This window comes from Nyctereutes procyonoides, unplaced genomic scaffold (assembly GCF_905146905.1).
Source record: "Nyctereutes procyonoides isolate TBG_1078 unplaced genomic scaffold, NYPRO_anot_genome, whole genome shotgun sequence".
Lineage (NCBI taxonomy): Eukaryota > Metazoa > Chordata > Mammalia > Carnivora > Canidae > Nyctereutes > Nyctereutes procyonoides.
In genome coordinates this window covers 69,877,442-69,897,415 of record NW_026575146.1, presented here as the reverse complement: position 1 = coordinate 69,897,415, position 19,974 = coordinate 69,877,442, and the positions used below count along the sequence as shown (strand labels likewise).

Genomic DNA, 19,974 nt, shown 5'->3' with positions numbered 1-19,974 from the left:
CTCCATGCACCGGGAGCCCGATGTGGGATTCGATCCCGGGTCTCCAGGATCGCGCCCTGGGCCAAAGGCAGGCGCCAAACCGCTGCGCCACCCAGGGATCCCATGTACAGTGTTTCTATAGAAATACTCTACGCTTGAGTGCAACATATCCTCCCAAAATTAACTTCTCAGGTTCCTCATCTCCATAACAGGCTCTCAGGGTTGAGGACCCAGGCAGTGGTTCTTTGCATCTGCTCTGTCAGTTGCTCACTAGACACTGTCTGTCCTTCCTCACTGTCCCCTGGTCCAGGCTCCTGACCCAGCTCAGGTATCCTTTTGTTTGTCCTGAACTAGCACTCCAGCCCCCTTGACTAGCTCACTTCTTGCTCACCCTGGCCCCAGGGGGAAGCTTCTAGCACCCAGGTCTGACAGTGACCCCTCCCCCCCACCTGCTCATATCCATATCTGCCTACAGGTAATACCACAGCTCCTCACTCTGGGCCTCCAGGATCAGACCCTACCTACACCCCCACCCTCAGCTCCATCTTATCCTCAGTTCTAAGCTCCCTGACACAACTGGTCCATAGAAGACCTCTATAAACAGCAAAGGAATCATTACCTCCTGCAAAGAAGCTCTGCCCCACAGGAGGTCCTGTTGCTTGTTTCTGCAGCTCGAGGAGAGCCACAAATACATAGACACAAATCTGCAACCATCCCAGGGTCATGCAACTCATGTTCTGCACTTACATCCGCAAAAGCAATGGGAAGAGATATGTAGAAAGAGGGAGGGAACCCCTCCCCTCCCCCGCCGAAGAGAGGGAAGGGTTAGCTGGAACAGATGCACTTCCTATCAGCAAGAAGCATCCTTTTCATCTCTGCAATGTCCACCCCAGAGTTCAGACTCACACCAATGCCTGCCTCCTCCAAGGGCGTCTCGTCCCCTTCCCCTCCCCCACCTAATGTGTGAAGCCTTTCTGGAAGGCACCAGAGAGGAGAGCTCTAGAACCTGCGGGTGATGTGTTGGTGATGCGGGGAAAGCAGTCAAGCAGAGCAAGGTGGGATTCCCATGTCAGTGTCCAGGGCCACCCCCACCCCATATTCGCCCTTGGGCAGGGCGGACACCTGGAGGTGGCTGGCAGGCAAGAGCACCCCATATCTGAGGGGTTTGGAGAAGTGTCAGAGTCCCTCACCCCGCCCCCCTCGGCTTCGGGAAGCTGGACCCGGACCCCCAAAATTAACAGAGAAGGCGTGGCGGGCCGGCTCCCCCGGCGGCGCCGCTGCACCCTGGCCAGCCTCGCGGAGCGCGCCGGGAGAGGAAGTTCACGGCCGCGTCGCCACAACAGGCAGTCCGCAAGCTCAGACTACAAGTCCCAGGATGCATCGCACTCCGCAGCACCGGCTGACCGTGGTTGCCCTTGGCAACAGAGCGGGTCTCCGGGAGCTGGGACCCCTGCGCGCTTGCGAGTCGGGGGAGGGTCGCAGAGCGACCTGACCGAGGGAGGGACGCGGGCGGAGCGACCGAGGGGACAGCGGAGCCCGACAGGGCCGACGTTCAGAGGGACGGAGATGCACGGGGCTTTCCAGGGCCAGAGAGGGAAGTGGGGGGAGGGGGAGGAGAGGTTCACAGCCAGAGCGGGTGAGAAGGGGTAGAGATGGGGGGCGAGCTGGGGGAGAAATAGATGAGTTCAGACAGTCCGAGAGATCCCCAGCGACAGAGGGACACGCTGGCAGAGCCAGACAGTGGGTCTGAGGGAGGGATGGACACAGAGGAGGAGGAAGAGGCGAAGACAAGGAGGCTCGCAGACTGGGGACCCAGAGCGGTGAAGGGGTGGGGCGACACAGATTCTCACAGAGGGAGGGGGCTCCTGGGACCCCCAGTCACGGGAGAGAGGCGGGGAGAGAGCCACATAGAGGTAGGAAGAGGGAGACAGGGACGATGGAGACATCTGGGGAGAAGCCGAGGGACACCAAGACCCAGAGAGGGTCACAGCATGGCCACAGGCACAGGCAGAGACACACCGAGAAATAGAAGCCAGGAACCCTGGGACAGGGACAGGAATCCAGGACCCCTGGGACAGGGACAGAGCGCGGGCAGACACAGTGACCCAGGCCCAGAGAGAAGTCAAGACTTGAAGAGCCGCAGAGTGAGACGCCAGGCCTCTCCGTTCACCACTGGGCCCCCAGCCCTGAATACAAAGTTTGTGCAATGAAGCAGAGTGACACAGGCAGAAGCCCAGAGATCCGAGCGGAGTCTCAGCGGGCTGCCGGGACCTGCACAGGTACCCCAGTGGGGAGCAGGCCCCGGCCGGCGGTGGGGGCAGGGCACCGCGCAGAGGATGCCCCCTCCCTCCAGCCAGCCCCCGGAGTGGGTGTGCGCACGTGTGCCGGGGGCGGGGCATTTGTCCCAAGTCTCGGGGAGGGGGGACGCCTTTAAGCTGAAACCCCGCCCCTCGGTCGTCATGGCAACGCCTCCCCCCAGCTGGGGCTCCCACATTTCAGCAGGTGCCTGAGCTGGAGCTCCCGCCGCCGCCGCCGCCCTTGCCTCCGGCTCCTCGGCGCCCCTGCCCTCTGCTCTCCGCCTTGCCCGCCCGCTCCCCCTGGCGGAGCCGGCGCGCCCCGGGGTGCGGCTCCCTGCCCTGCGCTCCGCGCCTGGAGGTGCCTCGCCCCTCTCCTTCCCTCCTCGCAATCTCCCCGTGGCTCAGTGCTCTCCCGAGTCTCGAGTCTCCGGCTCCTCGTCCTTCCACCTGTTTCCCCCAGAAAGGCAGGATCCTGGTCCCTGCAACGTTCCTGGGGCCATGGCAGGCCTGGGCCCCGGCGGAGGCGATTCAGAGGGGGGACCCCGGCCCCTGTTTTGCAGAAAGGGGGCTCTGAGGCAGAAGGTGGTCCACGAAGTCAAGAGTCACAAGTTCACCGCCCGCTTCTTCAAGCAGCCAACCTTCTGCAGCCACTGCACCGACTTCATCTGGTGAGCGAAGGGGCTGGGGGCCTGAGGGAGGAGGGAACGATGGGTGGAGACATGTCACCCCAGACCCCTGAGTGTTGGAGAAGAAGAGGGCTGCAGCCCTGGCTCCTGGTCCTAGGGTAGGAAGGGGCTGGGGACCCGGACTCCTGAGTCTGAGGGAGGAGGGGGCTGGGGACCCGGACTCCTGAGTCAGAGAGGTGGGGGCTGGGGACCCCGACTCCTGAGTCTGAAGGAGGAGGGGCTGGGGGCCCAGATTCCTGGGTCTGAGAGAGGAGGGGCTTGGGGGACCTGGACCCCTGGGTCTGAGGGGGAGGGGGGAGGGGCCCCAGACTCCCTAATCTGAGGGAAGAGGGGTTGGGAGCCTGGACTCCTGTGTCCGAGGGAGGCGAGGCTTGGGGACCCCCGACTCATGGGTCTGAGAGAAGGGCTGAGGGCCAGAATTTCTGGGTTCTAGAACAAGAGGCAGCTGGGGCTCCACTCCGGGGTCCTGGTCGCAGAGGGAACAAGGCGCAGTGAGGCTCGCAGAGGTGGGAGGCCCAGGCACCCTGTGCTGCACTGACCTCTGATCCTTGATCTTGCAGGGGCATTGGAAAACAGGGCCTGCAATGTCAAGGTAAGAGCTGGGGACCAGGACTCCCAGGACCCTCAGGAGGGTGGAGGCTGGGGCCCCACAGCCCAGGAGGCTTGACACACGTGTTCTTTGGTCCCCAGAGAGGCGCGGGGGAGCCCGGGGTGGGGGGTGTGGCAGAGACACAGCCTGCGGTGGGGAGGAGGCTCTGACGGCGGGGCCACCGCGGAGGTGGTACTGAGGGCCCCTCCCTCGGCCGGCTCCAGGTGGGGACAGATATTTGGAGAATCTGTTGCCATGGGAACAGGGAGATTTGGAAAAGGGGAGCTCAAGGGGGGGCTGGAGATGCGAAGTCAGAGCCCCCCCCCCAAGCTGCTGTCGCCATGACAACACCAACAGTCCTAGGCAGGGGCAGGCCGGGTGGGGTCACCGATGGGCGGGTGGGGGCCGGGCGGGGCTGGCAGATATGGGGGGCGGGAGAGGGGGGCGAATCCTAGAGCACCAGCTGCCACTGCTGAGAACAGAGTGAGTCAGGGAGAGGGAGGCCGGCAGCGGCCCCCAGACTCACTTCTGCCCAAGTCACTGCTCCCTCCATTCTGTCGGAGGACATTTCTGTTTCCTCTCCTCCTCAGCCTGCCTCTTTCCTTGCTTTCTCGTCTCTGTGGGTTTGTGTCTGTCCATGGGATCCTGCTTCCTCCTTGGGTCCCTGTCCCTCTGTCTTTCATGGTCTGTCTCTGTGTCTCCCTGTGGCTGTGTGTGGGCACTGGGGTCCCTCTGCTCTGTGATGCTTTGCATCTCTGTTTCTGGCTTCGGGTCCATCTCCTGGACCCCACTCCATATTGTGGGCTTTCCTTTGATTTTCTTTTGAACTCTCGATTTGGGGGTCCCCCTCTCTGTTTTTCTTTCTGTCGAGATCTCTCTCTTTCTGATTTTCTGTGTATTGGGCTCTCTCTCTCTCTCTCTGTGTCTCTATGATTCTCACCTTCAGTCTGCAGCTTTGTGGTTCATCGACGATGCCACGAATTTGTGACCTTCGAGTGTCCAGGCGCTGGGAAGGGCCCCCAGACGGATGTGAGTGCCCGGACACCTGATTCTTCCTCCTTGGGCCGCGTCCCCGCCCTCACCCCCTCGGCGTCCGTCCCAATTTCTCCTGCTATTTTTAAGGCTGGGAGGGGAGGGGGGCTGGAGAGATAGGGAGAGCTAGTCTGGCCCAGATTCCCTGCCCTTGGCCTGGAAAGGGGGAATGAGAGGGGGCTGAGACATACTGGTGACACAGGTGGGGGACAGAGGGGAGGCAAGGGTGAATGGACTAAAGAAGAGAGAGCATTGGAGGGGTGGGCTGTCATCCAGGGGTCAAGAAATTTAAAAAGAGAAGAGTTGAGGGACAGAGAGAGAGACAACTATTGATGCAGGCACTGACATGACAGAGAGAGAGAATCTCAGAAATGCAGAAAAAGACAGATTTGAGACAGAGAACAAGGGAGGAATGGAACAGAGCAGCCCAGGAGGGAGGAAAAGGCAAGCCTGAGACAGGGACAAGAAACTCAGAGAAACAGAGCTGCAGATACCCAGAGAGACAAGCTGGAATGGAAAATGGTAGATATGGAGAAAGACTTTGAAGATGCAGAGAGGGAGACCCAGGGAGACCCTGTCATGCACACGCACACATGCACATGCATTCACATGTCCTCCAGGATCCACACGTGTACAGATCCCCCATGCGTGTGTGTGCCCGCGCGTGCGCATGCACACACACACACACACACACACATAAACACAGCCTCCCTCCCTACCTCCATCTCCCATCAGCGGGGATGTCAGGTCATCTTACAAGAATGGTGGACCCTGTGGCCCGCTCCTGGTCCCTCCTTCAGTTTCTGTCTGGCTTCTCTCTGAGCTCAGTCCCCCCTCTGCAATGATGGAAATATCCTGGTTCTACACTGTTCAGTCTGACAGCCACCAGCCACACCTAGCTAGCTAGAGGAGCACCTCAGAGGGGCTGCTCTGACCCAGGAATGGAAATCTAAGTTCCCTTTATTTTTTTATTTTTATTTATTTATTTTTTAAAAAATATTTTATTTATTCATGAGAGACACACACAGAGAGAGGCAGAGACATAGGCAGAGGGAGAAGCAGACTCCTTCCAGGGAGCCTGATGCGGGGCTTGATCCCAGGGTCCCAGGATCATGCCCTGAGCCGAAGGCAGATGCTCAACCACCGAGCCACCCAGGTGCCCCTAAGTTCCCTTTCATTGGAACTGATTTAAACTTAAATAGCCACATGTGGTTAGTGGCTACTGGTTGGGACAGCATAAATCTTGACATCGCCAGGCTTGTTTTGATAGTTCAATGCAGCCAAGTGGCTTAAGAGTCTAGCCCAGGTCTTGACATACAGTTAGAGACAGTTTTATGATGAGCAGATGGAGAAAGACAGAATGAGAAATTGGGGCAGAGAGAGAGAGAAAGGGGCAAGGAGACCTACAGAAGTCCAGGGGACATCTTGCCAGTTGGTCAGGTGAAGAAAATTGAAGTTTACAAAGAGGACATGATTTTACAGAACATATGTTGAGCACCACTGTGTTCTAGCACCCATATATATCATTGATTAGCCACCTCGCCTGCCCACCTCCACCACCACTACTTCTGATTTATCCAATGCTGGTTGCATGCATGCATCAGGTATCTTGCATACAGGACAGGAGTGAATCTGCACAACACAGAAGGTGGGGTGTTCTTGTCCCCATCTGAGCACGGGCTCCTGAGCCAGAACGCCTGGACTTGAATCCCAGTTCCACCATTTATCAGTTCTGTGACCTTCCAAAAATTAATTTACTTCTCTGCACCTCTTGAGCTTTTCATCTGTAAAATGGGGATGCTGACCATGCCTACCTTACAGGGTTGTTTTGAGAACTAAATGAGTCAAATACTTGGGATGGTACTTGGAATATGGCAAGAAACAATATATCAATTATTATCCTTGGAAAGTTGTTGGTATTACTGATGAAGAAACATGGAAAAAATGAGGAGGAGGTCTTCCTCTCCGTCGCTCTTTTTTTTTTTCCCCTTGCTTAATGCTTTTGATCTTGTTGTAAGTTACATGGATCGAGGGCTAAAGAAGCAATCAGGGCTTGGCCAGCATGACTTCCATTAGACTCCTTTTCAGGGAGGCCTCGTGGCCCCATTTTAAAGGAAGGAAGCCTGAGTCTCTGCAAAGGGTGGCGTGGGGGGAAGCCATGGAGCTGGGTAGTGGGCAGAGTCAAAATGTGGATGCTAATTTATCTAATTAGAGCTTCAGCACTGTCTCTTTTTAAAATAGTGATTTCACCTTGAGAATAAAAGCAGCTTCTCTCCATGGAGTGGTAGAGCTTGCACGTCAGGCATCCTGCTGAGGCCTTTTACATAGGATATCACTTAGTGCACCAGGCAGCCTTTGAGTTAGGGTCAGCTGAAGATCTTTAGAGGCCCAGAGTGTTGAAAGAGATCATCACACCCACCCCCTCCCTCCATATGTCATTCAAAATAGAATCCCAGCTAAACTGCAAAAATAAATAAAAGCCCAAGAATATCCTGAATTTTCACCCTAGTGATAACTCTTGCAATGCCTCCCTAGAAAAAGGCAAATACCAAATTATTTAACATTCAGACATTGTCAGGAGTGGGGAAGGAATGCTTTACGGGTGTCCTAAATTCATGTTTAATTGGACTCTGGATATTTAGCATCACTTCAAGATATTAACTGTTTATTTCCACTGGGCAGAAGAGGATACTGAAGCTCAAAACTGGGCACTACCTTGCCCCAAATCACACAGCTGGTCAATGGCGCAGTTCCTATTTAAACCCAGGGCTATAGTGGAGACTGCAATAAAATCATGAATAGTAACCACAGCAGCACGAGTAACAGTACCAAACACATTTAACATGCCAGGCCCTGCTATGCAGTTTATACTTTCTTTCTTTTTAAGTAATCCCTACACTCAATATGGGACTTGAACTCATGTCCCTGAGATCAAGAGTCTCATGCTCCATCCACTGTGTCAGCCAGGTGCCCCTACACTTGGTCTTTCATGAGCTGAGAGGTCCCTATAACTGAGAGGTCATATTCTCCATCTCACAAGAGGCTCAGAGAAGGTGGATCATCAGTGGAAAGACATTGCTAGAGGCTGACAGTGAACAATTTGGTGTTCATCGTGGCCCTTAAGTCCTTGGAGAACAGCTTTTGGGAGGTGTGGGGAGTATAGGGACTGTGGAAGGTTAGGAGCCTCCACCTCCTTCAGGTCCTGCCCAAATGCCACCTTGTTAGTGAAACCTTCCCTGATCACTCCTGCAAATTTCAATCCCCACCCCTGGCAGTCCCTTTTCCTGCTGCATTTGTCTCCAAAACACCTATTGCCTACCATCCATCATACTATTTTATTTACTCACAGTGTTTATTTTCTGTCTCCCTCCACTAGAAAGTGAACTCCATGGGGACCACAGTGGGTCCTGGCACCAAGAACAGTACCTAGCACACAGCAGGCAGTCAGTAAATGCTGTAGGGTGAATGAGTAGGGAGAGCAAAGCAGAGGAGGAGGAAAAGTTCAAAGGATTCCTCTCTCAAGGTCTAAGGCACCCCTCTCTTCTGACCCCCTCTGATGTCTCCTCTCTGCCTCCAGGACCCCCGCAACAAGCATAAGTTCCGTCTACACAGCTACAGCAGCCCCACCTTTTGCGACCACTGTGGCTCCCTGCTCTACGGGCTGGTGCACCAGGGCATGAAATGCTCCTGTGAGTCTGCTACGCTTGCTGCTCCTGCTTGCTGCTCCTGCCAGAGCTTGAAGCTCTGGGGCCCCTTTCAAAGAGCAGTGTCTGGGTTCCGGGTAATGCTAGGGGATGGAGTCTGGTGTTGGGGGCGGCCGGACGCGCTACCTCGCGTTTTGTACTCCCCAGGCTGCGAGATGAACGTGCATCGACGCTGTGTGCGCAGTGTGCCTTCTCTGTGCGGGGTGGACCACACCGAGCGCCGTGGGCGCCTGCAGCTGGAAATCCGAGCACCTACTGCAGATGAAATTCATGTCACAGGTGGAACCCGGCTCCCTAGACGGCCCCGCCCTTAAACCCAGGGGGAAGGCCAGTGTTGTTCCCCTGCGCTGCCCACGCCCCCTGCGGGTCCGGCCCACACTCATGACCCCACCTGCAAGGGCTGACATCACCTCGCCACGCCCCTTCCAGCTCGGAGCGGGGTCTCCAGCCTTGACTCTTAGCAACTTCCAGCGCCTCTTTATGGCTTTTCTTAATCGAGGTCCTTGAGAGGGAGGGAGGAGAGAAAACTTGGCAGGGGGCGGGGTGGGGGGGAGAGGCTCGGGATTGCTATTGGTAATATGGCCAGGGTCCTCACTCCGGGGTCCTGGGGGGAGGGGGTTCTGGGTCTGATTTCTGGGTCCCTGGCTGGGGAAAGGGCTTTCCTGCCCTGTCTTCTGGGTACGTGGGTCGTGAGAAAGGCTGAGACCTTGGACTTTTGACTGCTGACTAAGGGAGACTTAGGGGCCTCTTCCTGGATCTAACCCCGTCTCCCCTCCACTTCCTCTCTCAGTTGGCGAGGCCCGTAACCTCATCCCAATGGATCCCAATGGTCTGTCTGATCCCTATGTGAAGCTGAAGCTCATCCCAGACCCTCGGAACTTGACAAAGCAGAAGACCCGGACGGTGAAAGCCACGCTAAACCCTGTGTGGAACGAGACCTTCGTGTTGTGAGCCTCGGGTGCAGGGGATGCAGTGATGGCTGACAGAGAATGATCTGAGGGTCTTGGTGACCCACAAGACCCCGGAGAGCAGATAGTGGGAGGTGTTAGGACAGAGGGAACCCAAAAACTCGCAGAGAAAGGTGGTGGGAGCTGAGAGACATATCTGCACATTTAATCTCCATCAAAGCCCACTACTTTAGAGGCAGAGATGGAGGGCGCACAGAAGAGGAGACGCAAACCCAAAGCGACACAGAGACAGAGTGCAGGGGGTGGAGTGTAAGCAGGGGGGTGGTGGGTGGGTAGCAGGAAGAGAAAGAGAAGCTAATTAACAGAAAGACAGAAGGACAGAAACCCAGAAGAAAGCACGCACGGAGACTCAGGAGAGAGATCTGGAGAGAAGGATGGGACAGGGATGGGAAGGAGCCCAGGATGTGGGTGGAAGGGAGAGAGACTGAGCCCTCTGGATGTACTCACGATCCCCATATTGGGGGAGACCCTCTTGGAGAGGATCAGAGATGACAGGACACTTTAGAGAGCAGGAACAGACCCCAGCTCCCCCTGAGAGAGGGAATCCTCCAGCACTGAGGAGAGGGGAGGCAGGGAAGGCGGAGCTGGACCTCACTCTGCCCCACCCTTCCTGCAGCAACCTGAAGCCAGGGGACGTGGAGCGCCGGCTCAGCGTGGAGGTGTGGGACTGGGACCGGACTTCCCGCAACGATTTCATGGGTGCCATGTCCTTTGGGGTCTCGGAGCTGCTCAAGGCACCCGTGGATGGCTGGTGAGGGCAGGGCAGGGGTGGAGGCTGTACCTGGGTCTCTAGGTCTCCTCTGGCTGTTTTCTCTGTCTTCCAGGTCATCATCACCTCCCTCTCTTGTCCCCTCTGCCTCTCCTCCCACCCCATTTGCTCCTGTCCCTTTCCCCTGTCTCCCCACTCCTGTCCCTCTTCCCCATCCCGTCTCCCTGTCTCCGTTGTCATCTGTTTCCCCGTCTCCCCTGCTCCGCCTCCGTCCTCCCCACCCTGTACCTGTCTTCCCGTCTCCCCCTACCCGGTCCTTCTCTCCTTATCTCACTCTTTCTCTCCCCATCTCTGTCTTTCTTTCTGCGTCTCTCCCGCCCCACCCACCCCCACTGTGATCCCTCTGCCTCTCCTTCGTATACTCCCCTCCTCCCCGCCTCCTGCCCTGCTCTGGTCTCTGTCTGTACGTCAGGTACAAGTTACTGAACCAGGAGGAGGGCGAGTATTACAATGTGCCCGTGGCTGATGCTGACAACTGCAGCCTCCTCCAGAAGTTTGAGGTATTCAGGTCCCGCTTCCCCCAGGGGAAGCCCAGCCCTGCTGCCCACAGCTCAGAGAGGCTGGTTGCCCAGTGGTCCCAGGACTACAATTCCCAGAAGACCCTGGGATTCCTCCCTGTGCTTTTCTAAGGGACTCCTGCCCCAGGGTATGATGAGAATTAGAGTTCCTATCCATTCCTGGGCTTGGGGGTTTGGAGTCCCACCCTCTGCTGTAGGGCAGCCTCCTACCTCTCTGGGGGCTCTGACTCTGGCTTTCTTCTCCCTCAGGCCTGTAACTACCCCCTGGAACTGTATGAAGTGAGTAGAGCTCAGGCCTGGAATGGAGACCGTCTCATTCCGGTGGTCTGCCTCTCTCTCCCCACATCTCGCTCCTCTGATACTTGTTTTCATTTCCACACACATGGGCTGGGCACAGACCTGTGCACAGGTCTTGTGATTGCTGAGTAAACCAAGCACTTTGGAGGTGAACCTGACCCTTAAGCAAGTCCCCCAGGTAGGGATACTGTCAGAAATTCCAGTATGATGTTCTATGTTAGAGGTAACCCAGGACTCTGAGAAGCCTAGAGGAGGTGCTAAGCCAGCCTGGGGGGCAGGGGGAAGTGGTCAGGGAGGGATTTCCCTGAGGAGGTGACACCTGAATGGATCCTTGAGTTTTTCTATTTATCACTGTGGCCTTTTCTCCTCCTGTTTGTTTTCTCACTCACTCCACACCTATTTTCTGATGTGTCACATAAGCCAAACCCTTTCTGGGAGAAGAATCAGTCCATTCCCTAGGGAGCTCCAATTTCAAAGTAGGAGAAAGTTATAGATGGAGACATCCACGGGAAGGAATGTGTTTGATAATGGAGGTAGTAGCCTCAGGCACTGGGGAGTACCAGAAGCACCTGGCATAGCCTGGGAGAGCCAGACAAAGCTTGGGGGTGGGGGGTGAGTCCCAGAGGAAGTGCAAGATTCTCCAGGCACAGGAGATGGGGATCAGATTGCTAGGATTGAAGGATGGAAAGCCTTCTAGGCAGAGGGAAGAGCAGGCACAAAGGCCCTGTGGTGGGAGTAGGCTGAGAGTATCTGTAGCACAGCAAGGAGGACGGGGGGCTGAAGGGGGTAGAGGATGGGAAAAAATAAGTTAAGTCAGAGAGGGAAGGGGTGTGACTTGTCATTCACTAGAAGGATTTTAGCTTTTAAACTGGGTAAGATGTGGTAGGGGTGTGTGGGAGCATCAAAAGTGGCCTGAGGTGGTTTAGATCTGAATAAGACACTGCTTTGTTTAGAGAAGAGATGATGGAGGCAGAGGGGAAAGGGGAAGGAGGCTTTGTGGAGACTCAGGTGGTAGGAACGGGAGGAAGTGGTGGTAAAGGTGTTCAGATTCTGGGTGTGCTCTGAAGGTTGAGCAATAGGAAGGGTGCTCAGCACTTGCGTCCTGAGAGACCTTCATCCATTCAACACCCTCTGTGCTGGGCGATGCTGAAGACACAGAAAAGAGGGAGACACAGTCTCGGCTTTAATGGATTTTGATTTCTGGCTCTGCTTTTTCATCTGCTGTGTAACTTTGGGCAAGTTATTTAATGTCGTTGTGCCAATTTCCTCTTCTCTAAAGTGGGAGTGGGACCACCTGGTGGGCTTAGTTAGTGGAGTGTGAGACTTGATGTTGGGGTTGTGAGTTTGAGCCCCACGTTAGGTGGAGAGATTACTTAAAAAATAAGATGGGGGTGATAACAGAGTTATCTAATGTCATATAGTAATCTGTAATCCGAGTCTTAGTTAAATGATCAGCCCTCCAGGCTCTGGAAAATCAGTACAAGTTCTGAAGCCAAGGGGTGGGGGGCAGAGACAACTTTCTTTTTGTCTCTGTCACTCCCGGACCCTTTCATTCTTGGATGCTGTGTCTCTCAGGGGCATCTCCTTATCCCTGCCTGGAATCTGACTGCCTCTGGCTTTCTCTCCTTTCTCACAGCGGGTGCGGATGGGTCCCTCTTCCTCTCCCATCCCCTCTCCATCCCCTAGTCCCACCGACTCCAAGCGCTGTTTCTTTGGGACAAGCCCCGGACGTCTGCACATCTCTGACTTCAGCTTCCTCATGGTTCTAGGAAAAGGCAGTTTTGGGAAGGTTGGCCTCCCTGGCTTCTCTTGGGAAGGGGAGGATGTCTGGGGGTGGGGGAGATCAGATTTCTGTCCTTAGGGAAGAGGTACATAGGGAGGGACTCTAGGCTACTGAGTCCCCCAAAGATGACTCTATGGGACCCCTGAGTGCTTTAAGACAGTGCTCAGCAAAACCAGGGCACCAGGTCCTCTGAGAGAGAGAGACAGGAAGGACCTGGGATTTCCTTTCTGTGTCCCTGAAAGGGAGGGGTTTCCAAAATGGGCCTCTGTCCCTAGGTGATGCTGGCTGAGCGCAGGGGCTCAGATGAGCTCTACGCCATCAAGATCCTGAAGAAGGATGTAATTGTCCAGGATGACGATGTGGACTGCACCCTGGTGGAGAAGCGAGTGCTGGCCCTGGGGGGCCGAGGCCCGGGAGGCCGGCCCCACTTTCTCACCCAACTGCACTCCACTTTCCAGACCCCGGTAAGGGGCGGGGGGCGCAGAGACTGGCTCTGGTCAGACATCTGCTGGGGAATCCGGAGCGGACAGCCAGGCCAAAGAACTGCCTGCACTGGGCGTGGCCAGAGGGGTGGGTGCCTGTTGGGCGTGGCCAGAGGTGGGGTGTGGGCGCCTGCTGGGCGTGGCCTGAGCCCGGGCTTGAGTGGAGGTGCCCTGAGCGTAGGAGTCCCGAGTAAAGGGCGCGCGCGGGCAGGAGGGTGGCTGCCGAGTGGCCTGCCAAAAGATGGGCTCCACGTAACGAGGTCGTCACCTTCGGATTCTGAGAGAAAGTCTGGACAGACTCGGGGCATGTCCCCGAGGTCGAGGGACAGAACCAGAAGCGAGAACCATCAGAGTTTGAGAGGGCATGACTACTTAAGAAAGCTCTGGATAAACAGAGCCGGCTTACTGGATATAAAGGAAAATTATTGTCACTTGCAGGTGGGGCCCGAAACACTTCTGGTTCCTAACAGGTGGCCAGGGTTGTGTTTGTGTGAGGACGTGCGGGGAAGAGGTGGTGGTGCCCCATGGGGTGCCCAGGGAATGGTGGGCTTCAGTCTTCCGTTCCAAGAGGGTGGGAGCCGTTCGGAGCCGCCGCGGGAGGGTGCCTGGCTTAGGGTCCTCGGGACCTCCCCGCTGCTCCGGATTTCTGACTGGGTGGGTCCCGACACTTTCCAGTTGGTCTGCAGTGGGCGGTGATGGATATGTCCTGCCCTCTGCCCAAGGTGTCCCCGCCTCTAAGCCCCGCCCTCCCCCCTCCGCCCCAGGATCGCCTGTATTTTGTGATGGAGTATGTCACCGGAGGCGACTTGATGTACCACATTCAGCAGTTGGGCAAATTTAAGGAGCCTCATGCAGCGTGAGTCTGGGCCAAGAGAGGAGGGGGTGGGGAGGAGGAGCCCAGCCTTTGACCTCAGGCTCCCGCCTCCTTCTCCAGGTTCTACGCTGCCGAAATCGCCATTGGGCTCTTCTTCCTGCACAATCAGGGCATCATCTACCGGTGAGGAGTTGTCCGCGCCTTTCAGTGGAGGACGTCAGGCCCCAGAGGGAAAGGGATCAGATTCGGGCTCTAGGGGGCACCTGGCTGGCCCCCACTTGGGACATTGAGCTAACTTAACAACAAAACAAACAAAACCTTGCTGGTCCAGCCAGTTGAACTCTACCCTTCCCTCAATCCTATCCATTCTACCTCCCACCCCCAGGGACTTGAAGCTAGACAATGTGATGCTTGATGCCGAAGGACACATCAAAATCACTGACTTTGGCATGTGTAAGGAAAATGTCTTTCCCGGAACCACAACCCGCACTTTCTGCGGGACCCCAGACTACATAGCCCCTGAGGTAACCCTTCCTCTGCTGCTCTCCGCGTGGTCCAAATTTGCCTGGTCGGTGTGGCTGGTTATCTGACATCCAAAATATGGGGGTCCTAACCCTGGGGTCTTGACGTGAGTTGTGGGCAGTCTAGCAGCAAGCGGGGTGGAGAGACCAGTGCACCCTGCATTCTGAGTGGGTGAAGCAGGGTCTCTAAGCCGGCAACATGGGCATGGGCAGAGAGGTGGGTGAGTGTCCCCCAGAAGGACTGGCCCAGCCCATGAGTGTTCTCAGAAAACAGGACCTGTTACAGGACTATTCTGGAAGGTGGAGGCTACATCAGCATGTGGGGCCAGTCCCTCCAGAGTACTGAGTGTGTGCAACGCTGTCTCCTGAATATTTCAAGTGGGGGGAGTATGCTCTGACTGTTAAGGAGTTGGAGCTAATGATCTGACTGTATGTAAGTAGATAGAGGGTCCTGACTTCTTTTGGTTGAAGGAGGTCCTGGTGTTGGTGGTGCCATTATTAATCATTCAGGGTGATATAATGCTAGTGCCCAGGTAATCAATGTCGATGATTTCAAAACATGGCTGGGTATCAGAATCATCTGCGGAGATTTTGAAAAACACACACATATTGCTGACTCTGACGCTGACCTAACGAGGCTGGAATTCTTAGGGTTAGGAACAGCCCCCTAGATGAATCTTAAATACATCCAGATTTAAGACTCTCTGGTCTCTGAAATGTAGCACTTACGCATCTTATGCACTCTCTTCTTATTGTAAGGAGAGTGTCCAGTTACCCAATTATTCTAGCTGGGCGGAACTTTTGACTTGGTCCTTAGATAGTCTTTATTTTGGGGACCAAAGGAATGTTCTAAGTAGGTAAATTTTGTTTCTGAATTTTCCAAAAAGATGGGGCTCTGACCTGAGAGTTCTGAATGGGAAGAGTTTGTGTTGAAAACACTTAAAGTGGGTACAGTTCCCAGGCATGAGGCCAGAAGGGATCTTAGGCCTCTTAAAGCACAAACCATGATTCCTGCCTTCCATCCTTCCTCCTCAGATCATCGCCTACCAGCCCTATGGGAAGTCTGTTGATTGGTGGTCCTTTGGGGTTCTGCTGTATGAGATGCTGGCAGGACAGGTAAGGGAAGCTGGGGACAGGCTGGATTGGCTAAAGGCAACACGGCAAGGGGTGCCACCCATTACATGGCCTTTATCTCAAAGGAGCAGGTTAGGAAGGGATATCTGGCATCTCAGGAGGGGTGCTAAGCAGTTGGGAATGTCCTGCCTGGATAATGCTGTCCTTGGTCCTGAACCATTATTTTCCCACAGGCCAGAGGTTCTTAAACTTTTTTGGTGCCAAGGACCTCACCTCAGAACAATATGCTTAAATGCATGAAATAAAATAATAGGATGACAAGGGAAATCAATCACACTGTAATGATTATCAAACCTTTAAGATTTTAATTTAACTTAGTTAAGCCAACTAACTAAATTTAACTTAAAGTATACAGTTTTGTAAATATTAAACACTGGGATGTGGACCTATATGTGATTTCCTATTAATGAATTAAATAGTAATATCTCACAGGGATGGGAAGTAAACAGGAAGGGCTACCAGCAATCTTCAAGTTGAGATGACTAATATTTTGAGATAGCTGCAAATCCAATGTGCTAGGAAAATATCTGTGATTTCTGTTGGTGATGAAGTCACAAGTACTACCATTGTGGTTTTTGCATACATTCATCATAATTGAAGGGAATGGTAAATTTCAATTAGAGATTTTACAAAATAAAGATGTACTTTCCCCCCTCAATTGTATAAACAGACCTCCTAGACCCCACGTTAAGAATCCTTGCCTCGAGGGGGGCAGCACCTAGGTGGCTCAGTAAGATAAACATTGGATTCTTGATTTCAGCTCAGGTCATGATCTCAGGGTTGTGAGATCAAGCCCTATGTTGGGCTCCATGCTGGGTATGGAGCCTGCTTGGGATTCTCTCTCTCTCCCCCTCTATTCCTTACTCTCCTCTCCCCTACTCCTGCACTCACACACTCTTTTTCACTCGCTCTCTCACTCATTCTCTCTAAAAAAAAAAAAAGAAAAAAGAAAAAAAAAAAGAATCCTTGCCCTGGTATTGCTTTTCCTAATCCCAGAAGACTGGAAGCCACTCATCCAACCAAGCGAATGCTTTTACAGTTTTTCCTGTTTTTTTTTTTTTTTGTCTCTCTTCTATTTAAATGACATATTGTCTAATTAACACCCTGCTGATTTGCATAGCAGAGCAAGACAGAACAGCAAAGAGGTGCAGAGAGCTGGTGCATCTGAGTTAGGAAACTAGAGAGTCTGAGAGAGAGAGAGAGAGAGAGAGAGAGAGAGAGAGAGATAAAGCTTTGATGGCTTGTTTAAATTTTTCCCTAGGATGTCGGAGGGGGGTGTTCATGTTCATGGTTGGTGATGAGGGTGTGGAAGGTGGGTAGAGGCAGTTTGTCAAGCTCTGACTCTATCCCTCTATTTCCTCAGCCTCCTTTTGATGGGGAGGATGAGGAAGAGCTCTTTCAGGCCATCATGGAACAAACAGTCACTTACCCCAAGTCGCTTTCCCGGGAAGCTGTGGCGATCTGCAAGGGGGTGAGAGCCCCCTGACCCCTAGGTTCTCCACACAAACTCCTGTGCCCACCCTCAACCAACCAGATACCATGCAGTATCTCTGTGCACATGAGGACCAGGCTCCCACCCCTCACATTACTTCACTTTCATCTGCTGGGAAAGTTTGTAGGATACAGAGAAGTCATCAGAACACTAAATGACTGCCCTGTTGCTACCTCTGGTCTAAGGATGACCTTTCATTCCTCTCTGCAGCACCCACTTCCCTGCAGGGAGTACTAAAAGGCCAGGGTGGGTTTCCAGAACTGGGTGGGTCAGGTGAACCTAATTCCTGCCACTTTTCTTCCTGTGGGATCTTGGGCAAGCCACCTAAACTCTGGGAGCCTCCCTCCCCTACTGGGGTGATGGAGTTAATGCAGGAGTAAGAGCCTAGCCTGGGGCAGCTTCTCAGGCTTTGGCACACTTCTGCTTCTGGCTCCTGTCTCTATTCTCTCTGACTGTCCCTCTCTGGGTTCTGTCTCCCACCTCTGCCTCCATCCCATTTGATGGGGCTTCCTGTGTCTCTACCTTTTCTCTGGGGATCTCTGTCCACCTGTTGCTGGGTGTGTGTTCTCCTCCTACCCCCAACTCCCATACACCCATACTCTGGGTCTCTGTCCTCTTTTTGGAACTCCTCTCCTCTCTCTGAGTTTCCGCCTTCTTTACCCTTCTCTCTGGGGGCTTGCCTCTGGGGTCTCCATCCTCCTCTCTTTCTGCATCTCTGCTTCCCCCCCAACATTTGCCTATTTCCCACTTTCCCTGGGTCTCTATCTCCCCCTATCTTGGGATCTCTATGCCCCTTTGCTCTGGGTCTCCAATCACTGTCTCTCCCTTGGGCTCCCTTCATCCCTCTCTTTTCTCTCTCCTCTCCTCCTTCTCCTCTGTCCCTTTTGGGGATTCTTCCCATGTCCGCTTCCTCCTTCTGGGGTTCTTGCCCCCCATACACGGATGCCCTGATCCTTCTCTCTTTCTCTCTCTGTCCCTGGGTCTCTGGGTTTGGAGCTCACCTATCTCATTCTCACTGATTCTCCCCCATTCTTCTTTCTGCCCGCCTCCCCACCCCTGTTCCCTCTTTGCTGTTCTCTCTCTGGGTCTCTGCCGTGTCTCTGTTCCTGTCTTTCTCTCCTGCTCCTTCTGTGTGCCTCCTTGTCGGGGACTCTGTCTGTCTGTCTGTCTCTGTGTTTTCCACAGTTCCTAACCAAGCACCCAGCGAAGCGCCTGGGCTCGGGGCCAGACGGGGAGCCTGCCATCCGTGCTCACGGCTTTTTCCGCTGGATGGACTGGGAGCGCTTGGAACGACTGGAGATCGCGCCTCCGTTCAGACCCCGCCCGGTCAGCCACCTTGCGGAGACAGCCTTGGTCCCCAGGGGTGGGGGTGCCCAGGAGCTCCCGTTCCCGTTTGTGCGGGGGAGGGGGGCTTCCTCTGCCAGGAAGATTGCGCAGAGATTCCAAAGGAAACAGGTAATGGATGGAGGGGCCACAGAGGGACACACAGGGAGGGAGGAGAGCTTCATCTTTCCCTCCCCATGTCTCCCAGTGTGGACGCAGCGGCGAGAACTTCGACAAATTCTTCACGCGGGCCGCGCCAGCGCTGACCCCGCCAGACCGCCTAGTTTTGGCCAGCATCGACCAGGCGGATTTCCAAGGCTTCACCTACGTGAACCCGGATTTCGTGCACCCGGACGCCCGCAGCCCCATCAGCCCACCGGCTGTGCCCGTCATGTAATCTCTCCTGTCGCCACGAGGTGTCCCCAGCACTCCCTTCCCGCGCCGGCCTTAGCACCCACCCCATCCCCCTTTCCAATTTAGATCTTGCTCCCCAGCATTCTAGCCTCTGCCCTGTGGATGCTAGATGCCCCTCCCAAGCGTTCCTGGCATTCTAAACTCCATGCAGTCTCTAGGGCCTTACCGTGTTCTAGATTCTGCTGTGCTGAGCCCTGGATTCTCACCCACCTCGGTGTTCTGGACTCTGCTCTACCAGGTTCCAGAACCAGCACCACTATCTCAATTCCATGGGGTTCTAGACTCCATTTTGGTAGAATCTGTGCGTCTTCTTTTTCTTTTCTTTTCTTTTTTTTTTTTTTCTTTCTTTCTGGGAAATAGTCTCATGGGGTGGGCTGTTCCAGACTTGGATTCCAGAACAAACCCCTACCTCTGACCTCCCCCCCTCCACCTCCACTCCATTCTGGACTAAATGGGAGGCTGTGCCCCCATGCTCCAGCACTCCTCTTCTACACTCTAGGAATTCCTGGGGTGTATGAAGGATTTTTACCCCAGCTGTTCTCAATCAACTTTTGTTCTAGACACCCCCACCCTAAACCCATCACTGCTCGCCTGCCAGGTGCATGGCTCCAGTCCTGCTCGGAACCCCCTCCCCCCCAGCCCGTGCCTGCCACTCTTCGGGACTCTCTCCTCCTCCCCCTGCACCCACTCTTCTCTTTGGCTTTCCCACCCGGCCACAGCTGCTGGAGAATAAATTTGGGATGCTGATGCTGAAGTGTTTGGATGTTTTCTTCTAAGCTTGCAGAATGAAGGGGGTGTGGAGGTGGGACACTACACGGAAACACACACACAGGCTGGGGAGGGGGCAGAGAGAGGGAAAGCACCGAGATGCATAAAGTGGGGAGAAGGTACCCACAGAGCAAGAGGGAAGGAGCAGAGATGAGACGTGGGGGGAGGCATAAGTGCCCCAGAGAGGACCAGAGGGCACCTGCACGAGGAGGTAGGCATGAACGCACAGACCACGGGGGGTGTCAGGTAGAGACCCCCCAGCACAGGGACACTAGCATGCACCTACTCACCCAGAGCAAGACACAAGCTCACAGACTCACACTGAGCCCCCCCAGACTGGGATGGGGTTGGGGGCAGTCCTGAGAGATGAAAGCCAACCAACCCTCCTGTTGAGAGACCTGGGA

At 54.7% G+C, this 19,974-nt stretch overlaps 1 protein-coding gene across 1 annotated transcript; it reads left to right on the top strand.

Annotated features, from left to right (window-relative positions):
* The first annotated feature begins 2,507 nt into the window (after window positions 1–2,507).
* Window positions 2,508–19,540, top strand: PRKCG (protein kinase C gamma). The gene is made up of 18 exons (XM_055310776.1): window positions 2,508–2,944; window positions 3,523–3,554; window positions 4,498–4,580; window positions 8,161–8,272; window positions 8,435–8,566; window positions 9,078–9,234; window positions 9,872–10,006; window positions 10,437–10,524; window positions 10,792–10,821; window positions 12,476–12,628; window positions 12,898–13,086; window positions 13,869–13,960; window positions 14,039–14,101; window positions 14,304–14,442; window positions 15,475–15,555; window positions 16,937–17,044; window positions 18,251–18,391; window positions 18,597–19,540. Exons 1-18 carry the CDS (start codon window positions 2,775–2,777, stop codon window positions 18,783–18,785), a joined length of 2,094 nt encoding a protein of 697 aa, XP_055166751.1. The 5' UTR covers window positions 2,508–2,774; the 3' UTR covers window positions 18,786–19,540.
* The last annotated feature ends 434 nt before the right edge of the window (window positions 19,541–19,974 follow it).